At 45.8% G+C, this 21,330-nt stretch overlaps 1 protein-coding gene across 2 annotated transcripts; it reads right to left on the bottom strand.

Moving 5' to 3' along the window:
- Positions 1-4,617: 4,617 nt before the first annotated feature.
- Positions 4,618-20,923, bottom strand: LOC140420846 (uncharacterized). 2 transcript variants are annotated; one of them, XM_072504926.1, is made up of 2 exons: positions 20,878-20,923; positions 4,618-12,705 (listed from the first exon to the last, which is right to left on the bottom strand). In XM_072504926.1, exon 2 carries the CDS (start codon positions 8,679-8,681, stop codon positions 7,665-7,667), a length of 1,017 nt encoding a protein of 338 aa, XP_072361027.1. In that variant the 5' UTR covers positions 8,682-12,705; positions 20,878-20,923; the 3' UTR covers positions 4,618-7,664. The 2 variants fall into 2 exon arrangements, with proteins under 2 accessions (XP_072361027.1, XP_072361026.1); XM_072504925.1 differs by lacking the exon at positions 20,878-20,923 and adding an exon at positions 20,539-20,869.
- Between the last annotated feature and the right edge of the window lie 407 nt (positions 20,924-21,330).

Here is a 21,330-nt window from a genome sequence, read left to right as displayed (position 1 = left end):
AGATAGAAAGAGGAAAGCGAGGGAGAACCGGGGAGTGGGGGGGGGAGCACGGTGAGGTACCAAAACCCAGCAAGAAAAAATGGGGAGTGGCAGTGAAAAAGGGGGGGAGGGGTGGTGGGTCAAGGAGAGAGGAGCTGGAAGGGGGTGGAGGGGGTGGAGATAGGGAGCATTGTATGCTGAAAATGCCAACAAAAAAAAAAATTTTTAAAAGATGAGATTGCGGAGTACTTGGAAGTGCATGAAAAAATAGGACTGAGTTAGCACTGCTTCGTCATGGGGAGGACATGTCTGACAAATCTGTTAGAGTTCTTTGAGGAGTTAACATGGAAGTTAGACAAAGGAGAGCCAGTGGACGCGAGTTATTTAGATTTCCAGAAGGCCTTTGACAAGTTGCCACATAGGAGATTAAATAAGTGTTAAATAAGTTAAGAGACCATGGTGTTAAGCGTAAAATCCTGGCATGGACAGAGGATTGGCTGACTGGTAGAAGGCAGAGAGTGGGGATAAAGGGGTCTTTTTCAGGATGGCAGCCAGTGACCAGTGGTGTGCTTCAGGGGTCGGTGCTGGGACCTCAAAATTTTCACAATATACGTTAACGATCTGGAAGGAGGAACTGAAGGCACTGTTGCTAAGTTTGCAGATGATACAAAGAGCTGTGGAGGGACAGGTAGTATTGAGGAAGCAGGGGGACTGCAGAAGGACTTGGATAGGCTAGGAGAGTGGGAAAGGAAGTGGCAGATGGAATACAGTGTGGGAAAGTGTGAGGTTACGCACTTTGGATGGAGGAAATTAGGCATTGACTATTTTCTAAATGGGGAAATGCTTAGGAAATCAGAAGCACAAAGGGACTTAGAAGTCCTTGTTCAAGATTCTCTTAAGGTTAATGTGAAGGTTCAGTCGTCAGTTAGGAAGGCAAATGCAATGTTAGCATTCATGTCGAGAGGACGAGAATACAAGAGTAGGGATGTATGTTTGAGGCTGTAGAAGCCTCTGGTCAGACCCAATTTGGAGTATTGTGAGCAGTTTTGGGCCCCGTATCTAAGGAAGGATGTGCTGGCCTTGGAATGGGTCCAGAGGAGGTTCACAAGAATGATCCCTGGAATAAAGAGCTTGTTGTATGAGGAACAGTTGAGGACTCCGGGTCTGTCCTTATTGGAGTTTGGAAGGATGAGGGAGGATCTTATTGAAACTTACAGGTTACTGCGAGGCCCAGATAGTGGACATGGAGAGGATGTTTCCACTAGTAGAAAGAACTAGATCCAGAGGGCACAATCTCAGACTAAAGGGACGATCCTTTAAAACAGAGATGAGGAGGAATTTCTTCAGCCAGTGGTTGGTGAATGTGGATCTTTTTGCGCCAGAAGGTTGTGGAGGCCAAATCACTGAGTGTGTTTAAGACAGAGATAGATAGCTTCTTGATCAATAAGGGGATCTGGGATTATGGTGTTGCTAACTTTGGTTGGCTCTTAATTTGTTGCCCGTTGTGTCTTTACTTAATTTGCTCTGTTTCTATAACCTTTGCTCTAGAGTCACCAGGTATCTTTAAGATACCGCCACGAGGTTCAAGTTCAAGTGCTGATCAATAACTCAATACACCAATTAGTAAGATTCAAATCAAAACACATTTATTATACAGTCAATCACTACTCATGCATAAAACTCTACTTACTAGAATATCTCTAACACTAAAAGGCCTATACTTAGCTTCGGAACTGGCCCACCAGGTATGGGGAACAAATGGCCTTTCGTTCGATTCTGAGTCTGCAGGATTCAAAAGCTGGTATGGACTGGTAGCTAGGAGGGCCTATCTCGTAGCGTGCGTTGACTGGAGACTTACTTGGTTGATGCGGCAGCTAGGCAGGTCACTGTCAAAGGTTGTTTCGAGTTGCTGAGTGACCCTGCCAATAAGGACGAATTGAACTTGGGGACTCTACTTTATAGTCCCCAGGGGCTTCGCGCCGTTCGGGGTGGACCCCGTATCTGATTCCAAGTGATTGGACTACGTTCCGATCACTTGGGTCGATTTCTCCAATACTGGAGCCATTCCCTGATCGCTGGGTGGTCCCTAAGTGTCTGTTGACCTTCCTTTGTCTTGGCTCCTGCTGGCACCGAGGAGTCTGGCTTGGTCTTATTTATCTTAAATGTTTCAATTGTTCCCGGGGATCGCTCATTAATATGCGGATGGTTGCTAGTTTCAGTGCTGCCTGTGTTTCTGCAAAGTTCTAATACACAGAAAACTTTGCGCCTGCTAGTTTTTCCTGACTTGACTGAATTTCCCTGCATTCTTTGCGGATCTCCATTTTAAACCGGGAAGTGGCCAACCCTGGTGGCTACAATGGGGAGAAGCGAGAATAACAGGGATGAGAAAAAATAAATCAGCCATGATTGAATGGTGGAGCAGACCCAATGGGCCGAATGGCCTAATTCTGCTGCGATGTCTTATGGTCTTTATTAGGACGGACCTGTGGAGAAAGAAGCTCTGAACAAACCACTGTATTTCTGTTCTCCACAATTGGGAAAAAGTGATTCTTTCCAAGCATTCACAATGGCAAAAAAGGTCATTAAAAGATGATTTGTTGTCGTGATGTGAATTATTGGGTAGAATGAGAATGAAGAAGTGGAATTGACCACAACCTGAGTCACCACTTTAAGGACAGGAGTAGAGAGAATCTGGAGAGGAGAAATGAATTATTAGGAGACTGGACTCTGAATCTGGAACAATGAGCAGAGAGAGGGAAAGAATGTGTGGGGTGGGGATTTATGGATTTGGGAAATAAAAGGAGAAAAAAAATGTTCCATCGAAACTACAGTTGTCTGTTCTGAATTTCTATCCTGTACTGACAGTGATTACCTTTATAAACTCCCTGTGTAAGGCATTAGAGGGAGATGATTTGCAATGCGAAACACAAACCGAAAATCTCAACAGGATCGTAGAGAATCAATTAATTTGTATATGATCAGTCGTTGATTATGGAAGGAGAGTTCTTTTTTCTGTTCTGTCCATGGAGAAATATTTGGATCATCAATGTGACTGAAAAATCACAGATACAATCACACATGCACACACACACAAAGTCAGAATCTCCTGTCAAGCCAGCGTGGGTCTCACCCATACAACCCAAAAAGATGTGCATGGTAGATGAGTTTGCCACACTTAATTGGGGAAAAAAAAGAATTGGGAACTCTAAATTTTTGAAAAAGGATCTCCTGTCATAGAGGTCTACAGCGCAGAGAAGGCCCTTCGACCCATCATGTCTGCACCGGTCAAAAACAAACACCTAATTATTCTAATCCCATTTTCCAGCACTTGGCCCATAGCCTTGTTTGCCTTAAGCATTAGAAGTGCACATCTAAAATCTTCTGATGGACTCTGCCTCCATCACAGTGAATTCCAGACTCCACCATGCTCTGGGTGAAAGATTTCCTCACATTCCCATTAAACATCCTGCCTCTGACCTCAAATCTGCTCTCTGATCATGATCCCTCTACCGAGGGAAAAAGTTTATTCCTGTATACTCTATCTAATCCCTCATAATTTTACGTGTCTCAATCATGTCCCCCCTCAGCCTCCAAGGAAAACAACTCCGGTATATCCAATCTCTCTTCATAGCAAAAAACTCTACAGCCCAAACTACATAGAACATTACAGCGCAGTACAGGCCCTTCGGCCCTCGATGTTGCGTCGACCTGTGAAACCACTCTAAAGCCCATCTACACTTCCCTTATCGTCCATATGTCTATTCAATGACCATTTGAATGCCCTTAGTGTCGGCGAGTCCACTACTGTTGCAGGCAGGGCATTCCACGCCCTTACTACTCTCTGAGTAAAGAGCCTACCTCTGACATCTGTCCTATATCTATCTCCCCTCAATTTAAAGCTATGTCCCCTCGTGCTAGACATCACCAACCGAGGACAAAAGCTCTCACTGTCCACCATATCTAATCCTCTGATCATTTTGTATGCCTCAATTAAGTCACCTCTTAACCTTCTTCTCTCTAACGAAAACAGACTCAAGTCCCTCAGCCTTCCCTCGTAAGATCTTCCCTCCATACCAGGTAACATTCTGGTAAATCCCCTCTGCACCCTTTCCAATCCTTCCACATCCTTCCTATAATGCGGCGACCAGAATTGCACGCAATACTCCAAATGCGGCCGCACCAGAGTTTTGTACAGCTGCAACATGACCTCATGGCTCCGAAACTCAATCCCTCTACCAATAAAAGCTAACACACCGTACGCCTTAACAACCCTCTCAACCTGGGTGACAACTTTCAGGGATCTATATACATGGACACAGAGTTCTCTCTGCTCATCCACACTACCAAGAATCTTACCATTAGCCCAGTACTCTGTCTTCCTGTTATTCCTTCCAAAATGAATCACCTCACACTTTTCTGCATTAAACTCCATTTCCCACCTCAGCCCAGCGCTGCAGCTTATCTATGTCCCTCCGTAACTTGTAACATCCTTCCGCACTGTCCACAACTCCACCGACTTTAGTGTCATCTGCAAATTTGAACCTGCTGGTGTACAGTGAGTCGAGATGGAGGACACAGGGAATGACAACCCCTGAAAAGGAACATGTGTCAGAGATACTGAAAAGACTCAACACACTGTTTTTAAGAGAAGACAGATTTATCTGATTTTATTAACACCTGTAACTGGGCTGAAGTTTATTAGCATCACAAAAACAGACCATAATATACATAGTTCAATCCTGATGTGATTAGAGGCAAATTTCAATAACTGTTGTTACTTGTGAACTCGCTGGTGTTTCAGCAGGGTGGAGAATACTTTCCCATAAGTGGAACAGCTGGAAGGTCTCCCTAAGACCATAAGACGTAAGAGCAGAATTAGGCCACTCGGCCCATTGAGTCTGCTCCACCATTCAATCATGGCTAATATTTTCTCATCCCCATTCTCCTGCCTTCTCCCCATAACCCCTTATTAATCAAGAACCTATCTAACTCAGTCTTAAAGACACTCAATAATTTGGCCTCCACAGCCTTCTGCGGTAAGAGTTCCACAGATTCACCACCCTCTGGCTGAAGAAATTCCTCTGCATCTCAGTTTTAAAGGATCGTCCCTTTAGTCTGAGATTGTGTCCTCTGGTTCTAGTTTTTCCTACAAGTGGAAACATCCTCTCCATGTCCACTCTATCCAGGCCTCGCAGTATCCTGTAAGTTTCAATAAGATCCCCCCTCATCCTTCTAAACTCCAATGGGTACAGACCCAGAGTCCTCAACCGTTCCTCATACGACAAGCTCTTCATTCCAGGGATCATTCTTGCGAACCTCCTCTGGACCCATTCCAAGTCCAGCACATCCTTCCTTCGATACAGGGCCCAAAATTGCTCACAATACTCCAAATGGGGTCTGACCAGAGCCTTATATAGCCTCAGACGTACTTCCCTGGTCCTGCATTTTAGCCCTCTTGACATGAATACTTACATTGCATTTGCCTTCTTAACTGCCAACTGAACCCGCACATTAACCTTAAGAGAATCATGAACAAGGACTCCCACGTCCATAAGACCATAAGACATAGGAGCGGAAGTAAGGCCATTCGGCCCAGCGAGTCCACTCCACCATTCAATCATGGCTGATTTCAACTCCATTTACCCGCTCTCTCTCCATAGCCCTTAATTCCTCGAAAAATCAAGAATTTATCAACCTCTGTCTTAAAGACACTCAACGTCCCGGTCTCCACCGCCCTCTGTGGCAATGAATTCCACAGACCCACCACTCTCTGGCTGAAGAAATTTCTCCTCATCTCTGTTCTAAAGTGACTCCCTTTTATTCTAAGGCTGTGCCCCCGGGTCCTAGTCTCCCCTGCTAATGGAAACAACTTCCCTACGTCCACCCTATCTAAGCCATTCATTATCTTGTAAGTTTCTATTAGTTCTCCCCTCAACCTCCCAAACTCCAATGAATATAATCCCAGGATCCTCAGACGTTCATCGTATGTTAGGCCTACCATTCCTGGGATCATCCGTGTGAATCTCCGCTGGACCCGCTCCAGTGCCAGTATGTCCTTCCTGAGGTGTGGGGCCCAAAATTGCTCACAGTATTCTAAATGGGGCCTAACTAATGCTTTATAAAGCTTCAGAAGTACATCCCTGCTTTTATATTCCAAGCCTCTTGAGATGAATGACAACATTGCATTTGCTTTCTTAATTACGGACTCAACCTGCAAGTTTACCTTTCGAGAATCCTGGACTAGGACTCCCAAGTCCCTTGTGCACTTCAGCATTATGAATTTTGTCACCGTTTAGAAAATAGTCCATGCCTCTATTCTTTTTTCCAAAGTGCAAGACCTCGCACTTGCCCACGTTGAATTTCATCAGCCATTTCTTGGACCACTCTCCTAAACTGTCTAAATCTTTCTGCAGCCTCCCCACCTCCTCCATACTACCTGCCCCTCCGGTGCACGAGTCGCAAAAAGTTGGTGTGCAGGTGCAACAGGTGATTAAGAAGGCTAATCGAGTTTTGTCTTTCATTGCTAGAGGGATGGAGTTCAAGACTAGTGAGGTTATGCTGCAATTGTATAGGGTGTTGGTGAGGCCGCATCTGGAGTATTGTGTTCAGTTTTGGTCTCCTTACCTGAGAAAGGACATATTGGCACTGGAGGGAGTGCAGAGGAGATTCACTAGGTTGATCCCAGAGTTGAGGGGATTAGATTATGACGAGAGGTTGAGTAGACTGGGACTGTACTCATTGGAGTTTAGAAGGATGCGGGGGGATCTTATTGGGACATATAAAATTATGAAAGGAACAGATAGGATAGATGCGGGCAGGTTGTTTCCACTGGTCGGGGAAAGCAGAACTAGGGGGCATAGCCTCAAAATAAGGGGAGGTAGATTTAGGACGGAGTGTAGGAGGAACTTCTTCACCCAAAGGATTGTGAATCTCTGGAATTCCTTGCCCAGTGAAGCAGTTGAGGCTCCTTCTTTAAACGTTTTTAAGAAAAAGATAGATGCCTTTCTAAAGAATAAAGGGATTCGAGGATATGGTGTACGGGCCAGAGAGTGGAGCTGAGTCCACAAAGACCAGCCATGATCTCATTAAATGGCGGAGCAGGCTCGAGGGGCCAGATGGCCTACTCCTGTTCCTAGTTCTTATGTTCTACCTATCTTTGTATCATCGGCAAACTTAGCCAGAATGCCCCCAGTCCCGTCATCGTTAATATATAAAGAGAACAGCTGTGGCCCCAACACTGAACCCTGGGGGACACCACTCGTCACCGGTTACCATTCCGAAAAAGAACCTTTTATCCCAACTCTCTGCCTTCTGCCTGACAGCCAATCGCCAATCGTCAATCCATGTTAGTACCTTGCCTCGAATACCATGGGCCCTTATTTTACTCAGCAGTCTCCCGTGAGGCACCTTACCAAAGGCCTTTTGGAAGTCAAGATAGATAACATCCATTGGCTCTCCTTGGTCTAACCTATTTGTTATCTCTTCAATGAACTCTAACAGGTTTGTTAGGCACGACCTCCCCTTACTAAATCCATGCTGACTTGTCCTAATCCGACCCTGCACTTCCAAGAATTTAGAAATCACATCCTTAACAATGGATTCTAGAATCTTGCCAACAACCGAGGTTAGGCTAATTGGCCTATAATTTTCCATCTTTTTCCTTGTTCCCTTCTTGAACAGGGGGGTTACAACAGCGATTTTCCAATTTTTAGACCTCTTAGTTTCTCTAGCACTTTCTCCTTTGTGATGGCTACCATATTCGACTCTGCCCCCTGACTCTCCTGAATTGTTGGCATATTACTCATGTTTTCTACTGTGAAGACTGATGCAAAGTACTTATTTAGTTCCTCAGCTATTTCCTGGTCTCCCATCACTAGATTACCAGCGTCATTTTGGAGCGGCCCAATGTCTACTTTTGCCTCCCGTTTGTTTTTAATGTATTTAAAGAAACTTTTACTATCATTCCTAATGTTACTGGCTAGCCTACCTTCATAATTGATCCTCTCTTTCCTTATTTCTCTCTTTGTTATCCTCGGTTTGTTTTTGTAGCCTTCCCAATCTTCTGACTTCCCACTACTCTTTGCCACATTATAGGCTTTCTCTTTTGCTTTGATGCATTCCCCAACTTCCTTTGTCAGCCATGGCTGCCTAATCTCTCCTCGGATAACCTTTCTTTTCTTTGGGATGAACCTCTGTACTGTGTCCTCAATTACTCCCAGAAACTCCTGCCATTGCTGTTCTACTGTCTTTCCCACTAGGCTCTGCTCCCAGTCGATTTTCATCAGTTCCTCCCTCATGCCCCTGTAGTTACCTTTATTTAACTGTAACACCTTTACATCTGATTCTACCTTCTTTCTTTCAAATTGGAGATTGAATTCTACCACATTATGATCACTGCCTCCGAAGTGTTCCCTTACTTTAAGATCTTTAATCAAGTCTGGCTCATTACATAACACTAAGTCCAGAATGGCCTGTTCCCTCGTGGGCTCCATCACAAGCTGTTCCAAAACACCCTCCTGTAAACATTCAATGAATTCCCTTTCCTTGGGTCCACTGGCAGCATTATTTACCCAGTCCACCTGCATATTGAAGTCCCCCATGATCACTGTGACCTTGCCTTTCTGACATGCACTTTCTATTTTGTGGTGCATTTTGTGCCCCTGGTCCTGACCACTGTTAGGAGGCCTGTACATAACTCCCATTATGGTTTTTTTGCCTTTGTGGTTCCTCAACTCTACCCACACAGACTGCACATCATCTCACCCTATGTCGTTTAGTGCTATTGATTTAATTTCATTCCTAATTAACAAGGCAACCCCGCCCCCTCTGCCCACCTCTCTGTCTTTTCGATAGGTTGTGAATCCCTGGATGTTTAAATGCCAGTTCTGAACCCACTACAACCGCGTCTCTGTGATGCCTACCACATCACACCTGCCAGTCACAATCTGGGCCACAAGCTCATCTACCTTGGTCCGTACACTGCGCGCATTTAAATATAGCACCTTTACTTCTCTATTGACTGTCCCTTTTTGTTTTCTTAGTGTGGTGGACCTTGGTTTACTGAGCCTTTCCATACACTGTCATATTTTGTGGGATGGGGACTATCGTAACCTCTCCTGAGTTCTGTCTTTTCGTGCTTTTTTGTATTCCTATGCAGCTACACTTCCCACTGATTACTTCACCTCTTGGCTCCCTGACTTTCCCTTCCCCCCCAATCTCTAGTTTAAAGTCCTATTGACCACCCTATTTACTCTTTTCGCCAGAACACTGGTCCCAGCTCGGTTCAGGTGGAGACCATCCCAACGGTATAGGTCCCCCCTGTCCCAAAACTGATGCCAGTGTCCCATGAAAAGGAACCCCTCTTTCCCACACCACTCTTTCAGCCACGTGTTAACTTCCCTTATTCTTGCCTCTTTCAATGATAATCTATGATTAATCTAGGACAAAGGTTCGGCGCAACATCGTGGGCTGAAGGGCCTGTTCTGTGCTGTATTTTCTATGTTCTATGCCAATTTGCACGTGGCTCGGGCAGTAATCCGGAGATTATGACCCTTGAGGACCTGTTTTTTTAAATTTGAATCCTAGCTCTTTATAATCTCTAAACAGGTCCTCTTTCCTAGACTTGCCTATGTTGTTGGTACCGACATGGACCACAACAACTGGATCCTCCCCCTCCCTCTCCAGTATCCTTTCAAGCCGGTCAGAGATGTCCCGCACCCTAGCACCGGGCAGGCAACATACCATGCGGGTCTCTTTAACCTGCTCACAAAGGATACTATCTATCCCCCTGATAATAGAATCCCCTACTTGCCTATTTACTCCCTCCCCTTGAATGGCCTGCTGAACCATGGTGCCTTGGTCAGCTGACTCATCCTTCCTGCAGCCCTGTTCGCCATCCACACAGGGAGCAAGTGCCTCATACCTCTTGGCCAGGGTCAAGGGCTGAGGCTCCTGCATTCCTGACTGCTGGTTCCCTTTACCTGCCTGACTTGCAGTCACACCCTGCAGTCCCTGGCCACTGGCAGGATTTAAACTACTTACTTTGACAGGTGTGACTGCCTCCTGAAACACAGTGTCCAGGTAAGTCTCCCCCTCCCGGATGTGCCTCAGTGTTTGAAGCTCAGACTCCAGCTCATCAACTCTGAGCCGGAGCTCTTCGAGCAGCCAACACTTACTGCAGATGTGGTCGCTGCAGCTCACAATGGGATCTGCCAGCTCCCACATCAAGCAGCGCAAGCCCCTTTGTGCTTCTGATTTTCTAAGCATTTCCCCATTTAGAAAATAGTCGATGCCTAAATTCCTCCTTCCAAAGTGCATAACCTCACTTTTCCACATTGTATTTCATTTACACTTCATTGCCCTCTCTCTTAGCTTGTCCAAATCCTTCTGCAGCCCCCTTGCTTCCTCAATACTACCTGCCACTTCATTGCCCACTCTCCTAGCTTGTCCAAATCCTTTGGCAGCCCTTGCTTCCTCAATACTACCTGTCCCTCCACAGCTCTTTGTATCATCTGCAAAGTTAGCAACAGTGCCTTCAGTTCCTTCTTCTAGATCATTTATATAAAATGTGAAAAGTTGTGGTCACAGCACAGACCTCTGAGGCACACCACTCGTCACTCTGCCATCCTGAAAAAGACACCTTTATCCCTACTCTCTGCCTTCTGCCAGTCAGCCAATCCTCTATCCATGCCAGGATCTGACCCTTAACACCATGGGCTTTTGACTTATTTAACAGTCTCCTATGCGGCACCTTGTCAAAGGCCTTCTGTAAATCTAAATAAATCACGTCCCTGGTTCTCCTTTGTTTAACTTCCTGGTTACCTCCTCAAAGAACTCTAACAGATTAGTCAGACATGACCTCCCTTTGACAAAGCCGTGCTGACTCAGTCCTACTTTACCATGCACTTCCAAGTACTTCGATCTCATCTTTAATAACAGACTCTAAAAATCTTACCAATGACCAAAGTCAGGATAACCGGCCTATAATTTCCAGTCGACTGCCTCCCTCCCTTCTTAAACAGGGGTATTACATTAGCCACTTACCAGTCTTCTGGGACCCTTCCTGCCTCCAGTGATTCCTGAAAGATCATCACCAATGCCACAATTTCCTCAGCTGTCTCTTTTAGGACCCTGGGGTGTAGTCCATCCGGTCCAGATGACTTATCCACCTTCAGACCTTTTCCCAGAACCTTCCCCTTAGTAATAGTCACTGCACTCACCTCTGCCCCCTGGTTCTCCTGGAGCTCTGGCATCCCACTGGTGTCTTCCACCGTTAAGACTGATGTAAAGTAACTATTCAGTTCGTCTGCCATTTCTTTGTTTCCTATTATTACTTCTCCAGCCACATTTTCTAGTGGTCCAATGTCTATTTTTGCCTCTCTATTACCTTTTATATATTGAAAACAACTCTTCCTATCTTCCTTTATATTACTAGCTAGCTTGCACTCATACTTCATCTTCTCCCCCCTTCTTGCTTTTTTAGTTGGCCTCTGCTCGCTTTTGAAGGCTTCCCAATCCTCCAGCTTCCCACTAACCCTCGCCACATTGTTTTTTCTTTAGCTTTTATGTTGTCCTCGGCATCCCTCGTCAGTCATGGATGCCTTGTCCTCCCGTAAGCATATTTCCTCCTCCTTGGGATGAATTTCTGTTGTGCCTCCCTAATAACCTCCAAAAACTCCTGCCATTGCTGTTCCACTGTCTTCCCTACTAGACTCCTTTTCTAATCAACTCTGGCCAGCTCCTCCCTCATGTCTTTGTAGTTACCCTTATTTAATTGTAATACCGTTACATCTGATCTTCTCCCTCTCAAACTGCCGGTCTCTCAAACTGCCGGTCTCTCTCCAATATGAATCTGCTGGTGTTTCAGACGGTCAGATGACTGAGTGAATCCCTTCCCACACTCGGGGATGTGAACAGTCTCTTCCGAATGTGAATTCGCTGGTGTCTCTGCAGGTGGGGTAACTGAGTGAATCCCTTCCCACACTCTGGGCAGGTGAACGGCCTCTCCCCAGTGTGAACTCGCTGATGGGCAGTGAGTTGAGATGACCACTTGAACCCAGTCCCACATTGCGAGCATCTGAACGGTCTCTCGTCAGTGTGAACACGTTGATGGGACAGCAGGTTCCCGGAGGTTTTATAGCACTGCCCACAGTCTGAGCACTTAAAAGGTCTCTCCCCACTGTGAATTCGCTGATGTTTGAGCAGTGCAGATGAATCAATTAATCTCAACCCACATTTGGAGCAGGTGAATGGCCTTTCCCCAGTGTGAACTCGCCGGTGTGTTTGCAGGTGGGATTGTTGTGTAAATGTTTTTGTACACACAGAGCAGGTGAATGGTCTCTCCCCAGTGTGAACTCGCTGATGTCTCAGGAGGTTCGAGGAATCAGTGAATCCTTTCCCACACGTCAAGCAAGTGAGTGGCCACTCTCCAGTGTGACGGTATCGATGAGTTTCCAGTTCAGACGGGTAACCAAATCCTTTCCCACAGTCCCCACATTTCCACGGTTTCTCCCCAGAGTGGCTGCACTTGTGTTTTGACAAGCCAGATGAATGGCTGAAGCTTCGTCCACACACAGAACACGTGTAGGGTTTTTCTCCACTGTGAACGGTGCTTTTTCCTTCCATGTTCAAAATCCAGTGCTAATCCGATAAATTGGCGACTCTGTCAGATCCTGATGTGATGTTTGGTTTCAGTTTCTCGACTGGAAATCCTTTCCTTCTAATCCCCTGTGAAATTGATTTAAAACAGAAAAAAGGGAGTGAGTGAGAACCCACAAAAACACAAAGTCAGGTTGCGAAATTGAGCTGAATGAACCTGGTAATTTGTGGGAAAAAGTGACCATGAAAGCTGCTGGATTGTTGTAAAACCCCAACTGCTTCATTAATGTCCTTCATGGAACCTGCCATCCAGTCTGGACCTACACAAGATTCTGTCCCCGCTAATAGCAGGGAGAGATGGAGAAGTAGAGAGATTTTATCTCCCTTCTGCTTGATCAGAACTTTACAAGAATCTCAAAAGTTCTCAACATCCAGCAGCTACAAGGACCAGGGCAGCAGGTCTAGGTGAACATTATCACCTCCAACTTCCCTAACAGGAAACACACCGTCCTGAATAGTCTGACATCCAGTTTGGGACACTTGTAAATATTTTGAAGATTGAAGCCACTGTCTTCAGTCCCTGCGACAAACCCCATTCCCGAGGCACTGACTCAATTCCTTTCCCTGACAACTGTAACGTTGAACCAGACTGTTCACAATCCTGGTGAAATATTTCACCCCAAGATGATCTTCCAACCACATATTGGCATCATCACTAAGTCCACCATGGTAATGTCGCCTGACTCCACCACAGTCTCAGCTCATCAGTGAAACTCTCATAAGACCATAAGCCAGCGGAGAATTAGGCCATTTGGCCCATCAAGTCTGCATCCCCATTTGATCATGGCTGAAATGTTCCTCATCGCATTCTTCTGCCATCACCCCACAGCCCCTGATCCCCATATTAATCAGAAATTGCGTTTTTCACGGTAACTTCATTGTAGTGTTAATGTAAGCCTACTTGTGACAATAAAGATTATTAATCAAGAACACCAGATTTTAGCTTGAGATGCCGTTACCTTTTCTGTTCGTTCATGGAACGTGGGCATCGCAGGCTGTGCCAGCATTTATTACCCATCCTTAATTGCCCTTGCCCTTGGCAGTCAAGATTCAACAACATTGCTGTGTCTGGTGTCACATACAGGCCAGACCAGGTAAGGATGATAGATTTCCTTCCCTAATGGACATCAGTGAACCAGATGAGATTTTACAACAAATGACAAGGGTTTCATGGTCATCATTGGATTTAATTCCAGATTTTTTTAAAAACTAAATTCAAATTTCATCATCTGCAGTGGCGGGGTTTGAGCCTGGGTCCCCAGAGCATTACTCTGGGTCTCTGGTATACTAGTCCAGTGACAATACCACTACGCCATCACCTCCCCCCTACAGGGCTACAGACCAAGTGAAATCAGACAGAATAAATATTTCTTAGAATATCAGAACTAAGGGCACGGTGGCACAGTGGTTAACACTGCTGCCTCACGATGCTGAGGACCCAGGTTCGATCCCGGCCCCGGGTCACTATCTGTGTTGAGTTTGCACATTCTCCATGTGTCTGCAGAGGTTTCACCCCCACAATCCAAAGATGTGCAGGTTAGGTGGATTAGCCACACTAAATTGGCCCTTAATTGGATACAAATAATTGGGTACTGTAAATTTATTTTTTTAAAAGCTCAGAAGTAGCAGATAATTTAATAATACATACACACACACACACACACAAACCCTAGAGCTGTGAAGCAACAGTGCTATCCGCTGTGCTACCATGCTGCCCATAAAAGTGTCATTCCCTGACCAGGAATCGAACCCAGGCCCCGGCGGTGAGCGCCAAATCCTAACCACTAAACCACCAGGGAATTTTGGAATACTACAACCAATGGATCCACTATCTCCGCTGCAACTTCCTTTTACACCCTAGGATGTAGGCCATCAGGCCTCAGGGACTTTTCTGCCTTCAATCCCAATAATTTGTTGAGTACTCTTTTCCTATTGCTGCTGATTGTTCCACACTTTGTTACCTCTAAATTTCCCATTCCTTTAGGAATGGTACTCTTGTCCTCCACCCTGAAAACTGAGGCAAACTATTGATTTAGCATCTCTGCCATTTCTGTGTTCCCCACTACTATCTCTCCGGTTTCATCTTCCAAGGAACCAATATTCACCTTTGCGGCTGTCTTCCATTTTATGTATTTATATCGAAGCTTTTGCTATCCTTTTGATACTTTGTGCTAGTTTTCTTTCACAATTTACTTAGAACATACAGTGCAGAAGGAGGCCATTCGGCCCATCGAGTCTGCACCGACACACTTAAGCCCTCACTTCCACCCTATCCCTATGTAACCCAATAACCCCTCCTAACCTTTTTGGTCACTTTGGGCAATTTATCACAGCCAATCCACCTAACCTGCGTGTCTTTGGACTGTGGGAGGAAACCCACGCAGACACGGGGAGAACGTGCAGACTCCGCACAGACAGTGACCCAGCAGGGAATCGAACCTGGGACCCTGGCGCTGTGAAGCCACAATGCTATCCACTTGAGCAACCGTACTGCCCGCAAGTATATTTACCTTAGCTCTTTGTATTACTTTCTTAATATCCATTTTGTTATTAGAAAGTTTCCCAATCTTTCAGCCTGCCACTGGCCTTTGCAACATGGTATAACTTAGCTTTTGTCTTTATATTGTCCCTCACCTTCTTGTTCAGCAAGTAATATTTTTTTTTAACCCCTCTTACCATCTTTCTTCCTCTCTGGAATATATTTTAGTTGTGAGGAATTCAGTATGTCCTGAAACAACTGATACTGCTCATCAGCTGTCGTACCTTTTAGCCTTTCTGCCTACTCTACTCGGGCCAAATCTGTGCTCCTGACGAAGTAATTACCTTTGTTTAATTGGAGAACGCTGTTGTGGAACTCCACTTTCTCACCTCCGAACTGAATTTTGAATTAGATCACACTATGATCATTATTCCCTAGAGCATCTTTAACCAAGAGGTCATCCATTAATCCCTCCTCATTGCACAATACCTAATCCAGAGTAGCCTGCTCCCTGATTGGTCCACAACATATTGTTCCAAGAAAAAGTCTCTCATACATTCAATGACCTCTTCCTCGAGGCTACCCATGCCAATTTGATTCATCCAGTCTACGTGCATTTTAAAATCATCCATGATTATTGCCGTACCTTTCTTACAAGCCCTAGCATTTCCTGGTTTATACTGTACCCCACTGCAGAACTACTGTTTGGGGAGCTATAGATTACTCCTACCAGGGACTTCTTCCCTTTGTTATTCCTTATTTCTAAACAGACTGATTCTATATCTTGATCTCCAGTGCTTATGTCATATCTCAATACAGCATTGATCCCTTTCTTCACCATGCCCTTCGGCCAAACCTTGTCCATGCGCCCAGTTTTTGCCAGTTAGCTAATCCCAATTGCCCGCATTTGGCCCATATCCCTCCATACCCATCTTATCCATATAACTGTCTAAATGCTTTTTAAAAGACAAAATTGTACCCGCCTCTACTGCTTCCCTCTGGCAACTCATTCTAGACACTCGCCACTCTCTGTGTGATTGACCCTCTGGATCCTTTTGTATCTCTCCCCTCTCACCTTAAACCTATGCCCTCTAGTTTTAGACTCCCCTGGGAGATGATGTTGACTATCTACCTTATCTATGCCCCTCATTATTTTATAGACCTCGATAAGATCACCCCGAAGCCTCCTATGCTCCAGGGGGAAAAAAAGTCCCAGTCAATCCAACCTCTCCTTATAACTCAAACCATCAAGTCCCAGTAGCATCCTAGTAAATCTATTCTGCACTCTTTCTAGTTTAATAATATGCTTTCCATAATACGCTGACCAGAACTGTACATAGTATTCCAAGTTTGGCCTTACTAATGTCTTGTCTCTTCAACAAGACGTCCCAACTATTGTATTCAATGTTCTCACAAATAAAACCTAGCATGCTGAATGCCCTTTTCATCACCCTGTCCACTTGTGACTCCACTTTCAAGGAGCTATGAACCTGTAATCCTAGATCTCTTTGTTCTATAACTCTCTCCAACTCCCTACCATTAACTGAATAGATCCTGCCCTGATTTGATCTACCAAAATGCATCACCTCACATTTATCCAAATTAAACTCCATCTGCCATTCATCGGGACACTGGCCCAATTGATCAAGGTCCTGTTGCAATCCCAGATAACCTTCTTCACTATCCACTATACCACCAATCTTAGTGTCATCTGCAAACTTACTAACCCCAAGAGAGAAAATGCTGGAAAATCCCAGCAGGTCTGGCAGTATCTGTAGGGACAGAAAAGAGCGAACGTTTTGAGTCCAGGTGACCCTTTGTCAAAGCCTCATGCCTCTTAAATTCTCATCCAAATCATTTAATCTCAAAAACAAATAACAATGGACCCAGCACTAATTCCTGAGGCAATCCGCTGGTCACAGGCCTCCAGTTTGAAAAACAGCTCTCTACAACCACTTTGTCTTCTGTCGTCAAGCCAATTTTGTATCCAATTGGCGACATCACCCTGGATCCCGTGAGATTTAACCTTGTGCAACAACCCACCATGCGGTACTTTGTCAAACGCCTTGCTAAAGTCCATGTCGACAACATCGACTGCACTGCCCTCATCTACCTTCTTGGTTACCCCATTAGTGAGACATGAACCAAAGTATGTATTTAATTGCTCAGCCATTTCTTTGTCCCTTATTATGCATTCTACTGTTTCTGTCTGCAGTGGGCCTACATTTCTCTTTACCAATTTCTTTCTCTTCACATATCTGTAGAAACCCTTAGTGTCAGTCTTTAAGTTCCCTGCAAGCTTCCTTTCATACTGTACTTTCCCCTTCTTAATTAATCCCTTTGTCCTTCTTTGCTGAATTCTAAACTGCTCCCAATCCTCAGACCTATTATTTTTCTTGGCCAATCTGTATGCTTCTTCCTTGGGTCGGATACTATTTCTAATTTCCTTTGTAAGCCATGGATTGGCCCTCTTACCCCCTTTGCTTTTGTGCACAGTGGGCCTTTTTGATTTTTGACTTTGGTTTCTCCGCCTTTCACTTTTGCCCTTATTGCCTTTTGTTTCTGTCCCCCACTTTGCTTCCCGCATCAGTTCGCATCCCCCTGCCACATTAGTTTAACCCCACCCCGCCAACAGCACTAGCAAACACTCCCCCCTAGGACATTGGTTTCATTTCTGCCCAGGTGCAGACCGTCTGGTTTGTACTGGTCCCACTTCCCCAAGAACCGTTTCCAATGTCCCAGGAATTTGAATCCCTCCCTCTTGCACCATCTCTCAACCCACGTATTTCATCTCATCTATCCTGACATTCCTGTTCTAAACTAGCACGAGATTACTACCTTTGAGGACCTACTTTTTCGTTTAACACCTAACTCCCTAAATTCAGCTTGTAGGACCTCATCATGTTTTTTTACCTATATCGTTGGTGCCTATATGCACGACAGCTGGTTATTCATCCTCCCCCTCCAGAATGTCCTGCAGCCGCTCCGAGACATCCTTGACCCTTGCACCAGGGAGGCAACATACCATCCTGTAGTCTTGTTTGCACCTGCAGAAACGCCTGTCTATTCCCCTTACCATCGAGTCCCCTATCACTGTCACTCTGTTTCCTGCCCTCCCCGTGCAGCACAGCCAGTGCCATGAACCTTCCCCTGGTGAGACATCTCCCCCAACAGTATCCAAAATGGTATATCTGTTTTGGAGGGAGATGACTGCAGGGGACCCCTGCATTGCCTTCCCACTCTTCCTCTGTCTGGTGGTCACCCGTTTCCCATCTCCCTCAGTAGTTTTTACCTGTGGTGTGACCAACTCATTGAATGTGCTATCCATGACTTCCTGAGCATTGTGGATGCTCCAAAGTAAATCCATCCGCAGCTCCAGAGCCGTCAAATGCTCTAACAGGAGCTGGAGTTGGATACACTTCTTGCACGTGAAGGAGCCAGGGACAGCGGAAGGGTCCCTGAATTTCCACATCGCACAAGAGAAACATGACATGGGTCTGGGATCTCCTGCCATAATTAACCATTAAATTAACTTACTACAACAATAACTACAATGCCAAGAGAAAAAAGAAAAACTATTTACCAGTCACCAGCCAGCCACTTACCTGCTAGCTATGACATTACGGTTCGATTTCCCTTCTCCCTACTTACCCTCGCGTCCCCCTTGTAGGTCCGCCTCTCCATTCCTCCGATGATAAGCACCTCTTTCCCATCAGAACCAAATTCTCAATACCCTCGCTCTGGCTGAAATCTCAATCTGACTGACTGGTCATGCGCAAGCTCTCTGGTCGTGGGCCTGCTTAACCTACTGCCTTATATGCAGCCGAGGTGAACTGGAATGAGTTGCACACCAATTTAAAATTCCGAAGTAATCATCCCGTTTGAGGCCCAAATTAGGTTTCAACTGATTTGACAGCCTATTTTTACTGAGCGGCGAACGTGGAGGTGAGATGGTGGTGGGAAGAGGGGGCAGAATGGGTTCGGATGGAGGAAGAATTCTGCAGGGGGTCCAGCTTGAAGGCTATGGTGACGGCGGCATTGCCAATGGCAGCAAGGAAGTATGCGAAGAGCCTTTTGGTGCAGTCCACAGTAAAGGTCAGGAGCCAGTTGAGAAGGCATTTCAGGAAAGAAGGGAAGTTGGTGCTGGTGTCACTATGCGAAAACCATGGATTTGTGGTGGAAATAGATGGTATGTACAGGAAATGGAGAGAAGTTGGCGGTTGGCTGGTTAAGGTGAGAGACCTATACCTGGAAGAGGGGTTTGCCAGTATATAGAGGAACTGAAGGAGAGGGTAGAACTCCCGAGAGGAAGTGAGTTTAGGTACCAGTGGTTAAGGGACTTCACGTGGAAGGTATGGAATTCCCCAGCTTGCCGAGGTACACCCTGTTGGAGCGACTGCTGCTTCCGGATGTGGAAGGGAATGGCTGGACGGAGACATATATGGGTGGCTGGGAGAGCAGGGAGATGAAGATTAAGGAGAAGTGGGAGGAGAGGTAAACTGGGGAGCTTGGAGTGAGGCGCTACAAAGGGCAAATGCGACCTCCTTGTGCACAAGCATGAGCCTGATACAGTTCAAGGTCGTACTCAGGGTACATATGACTCGGGCAAGAATGAGTGGGTTCTTCCAGGGAGTTGCAGACAAGTGAGAAATGTGGGTGGGAAGCAGAAAATTGCGCACCTATGTTCTGAAACTGCGAAAAGTTGGAGATTCTGGGCGGGAATGTCCACGGGACTAACAAGGACAGTGGGGGAGGAGGCTGAGCCTTTGGTGGCGATATTCGGGACATCAGCTGATGGAGGGGAGGAAGGCTGATTTGGCCTTTGCCTCTCCGATTGTGGGGTGAAGAATCCTGTTGGAGTGGCAGTCAGCAATGCCACTGGGGTTGGCAGGCTGGCTGGGGGATTATATGACTTTTTCCAGTTGGAAAAGGTCAAGTACGAATTAAGGGGTTCAGCAGAGGGCTTTTGGGGGGGGGGGGTGTTCCTGGCCGTGTTTGAGGAGCCATCATCGGGCGGGGCGGGGCGGGTGGAGGTGAAAAACGGAAACATTTGTTCAAACTGTATAGTTGAGTTGGGGAGTTTGCTCCCCGAGTCGTTTATGTTTTGTAACCTTTCATATAAGTTTGGAATAAAATATTTTTAAAAATAAAATGGATTTTCAAATTTAGCAGATTCCCCATTAGCAGTCGTCAGTTTTCCTGCGACATCACTTTTCATTCCCCCTCCAAACGGGAACACTCAGGGTGTTTCACTCACCTTCCCTGGCTGCTTTCTCCCCTACCCATCCCGATGTGATCAACCATTCCTGTTACCTCAGAATTCAATTGCCCATACGCAATTCCGGCCGACCTCCCAACCTTTAAGAAGCACTATTTATTTTAAATGTACTGTCAAATCCCTCTGTTGTCTCGCTACCTCCTACCTCTTGTAATCTCCTCCAGTCTCAAAATCCTCCGAAAGAACTCGAATTCCGGATTCATGACAATTCCCAATTTTATTAGTTCCCCCTTTTGGTCACAATTGCTGCACACTCCATGAAGATTTGCACTGTTGCACATTAGGTCCATAATGATGGCAGACAGGTACTGCCCCGATAAAACATGGCGGCCGCTAATCCGGCTGTGTCATTGGGGGGAAAGGCCGCAGCTGCTAACTCGATTCAAAATTTGCAGTGAAACCTTCAGATTCACATTTTCCTGCCAAAAGAAAATGTTTATGACACCTTCGCGCCCATTTTCCGGTTCCAGTCTCCCTCACCCACCAGCTGCCTCGTTTCCTTGCTGATCCTTCCAGCATTGAGACTGCGCATGCTCCAGTCTGAGCCGCGGTTGCGCATGCGCCGGTCAGAGCATTTTATTCTCCATGCGAACTGCTGATCCCCCAACTTCAAGTTCACTGACATTTCTCTAATGGTTTTATCGCTTCAGGTGCTGTCCCTCTCTCTTTAAAATACGAACTAAGGGCAGGAGTTGGATAATTCAGCCCCTCCAGCCTGCTCTGCCATTAAATACGACCATGGTCCATCACCTCTCGTCCACAATTCCACATGCCATTATACTTCAATGCAATACTAATTGAAAATCTGTCTATCTCCTTAAATTTACTCAATGTCCCGACATCCACTGTGGTAGTGAATTTCACAGATTTGCCATGTCTAAGATTTTTTTTGGTGCAGCTTGTGACAGTTTACTAGGGAACAGGCTGGGCACAGTAG

Source organism: Scyliorhinus torazame, chromosome 5 (assembly GCF_047496885.1).
Source record: "Scyliorhinus torazame isolate Kashiwa2021f chromosome 5, sScyTor2.1, whole genome shotgun sequence".
In the NCBI taxonomy this organism is placed as follows: Eukaryota; Metazoa; Chordata; class Chondrichthyes; order Carcharhiniformes; family Scyliorhinidae; genus Scyliorhinus; species Scyliorhinus torazame.
Note: the sequence above shows the minus strand (reverse complement) of the source record. Positions and strands in the feature narration are given on the sequence as shown.

Coding starts and splice junctions, on each gene's coding strand:
- LOC140420846 (XM_072504926.1), bottom strand. CDS start 8,681: ATGGGAGTTATGTACAGGCCTCCTAACAGTGGTCAGGACCAGGGGCAC.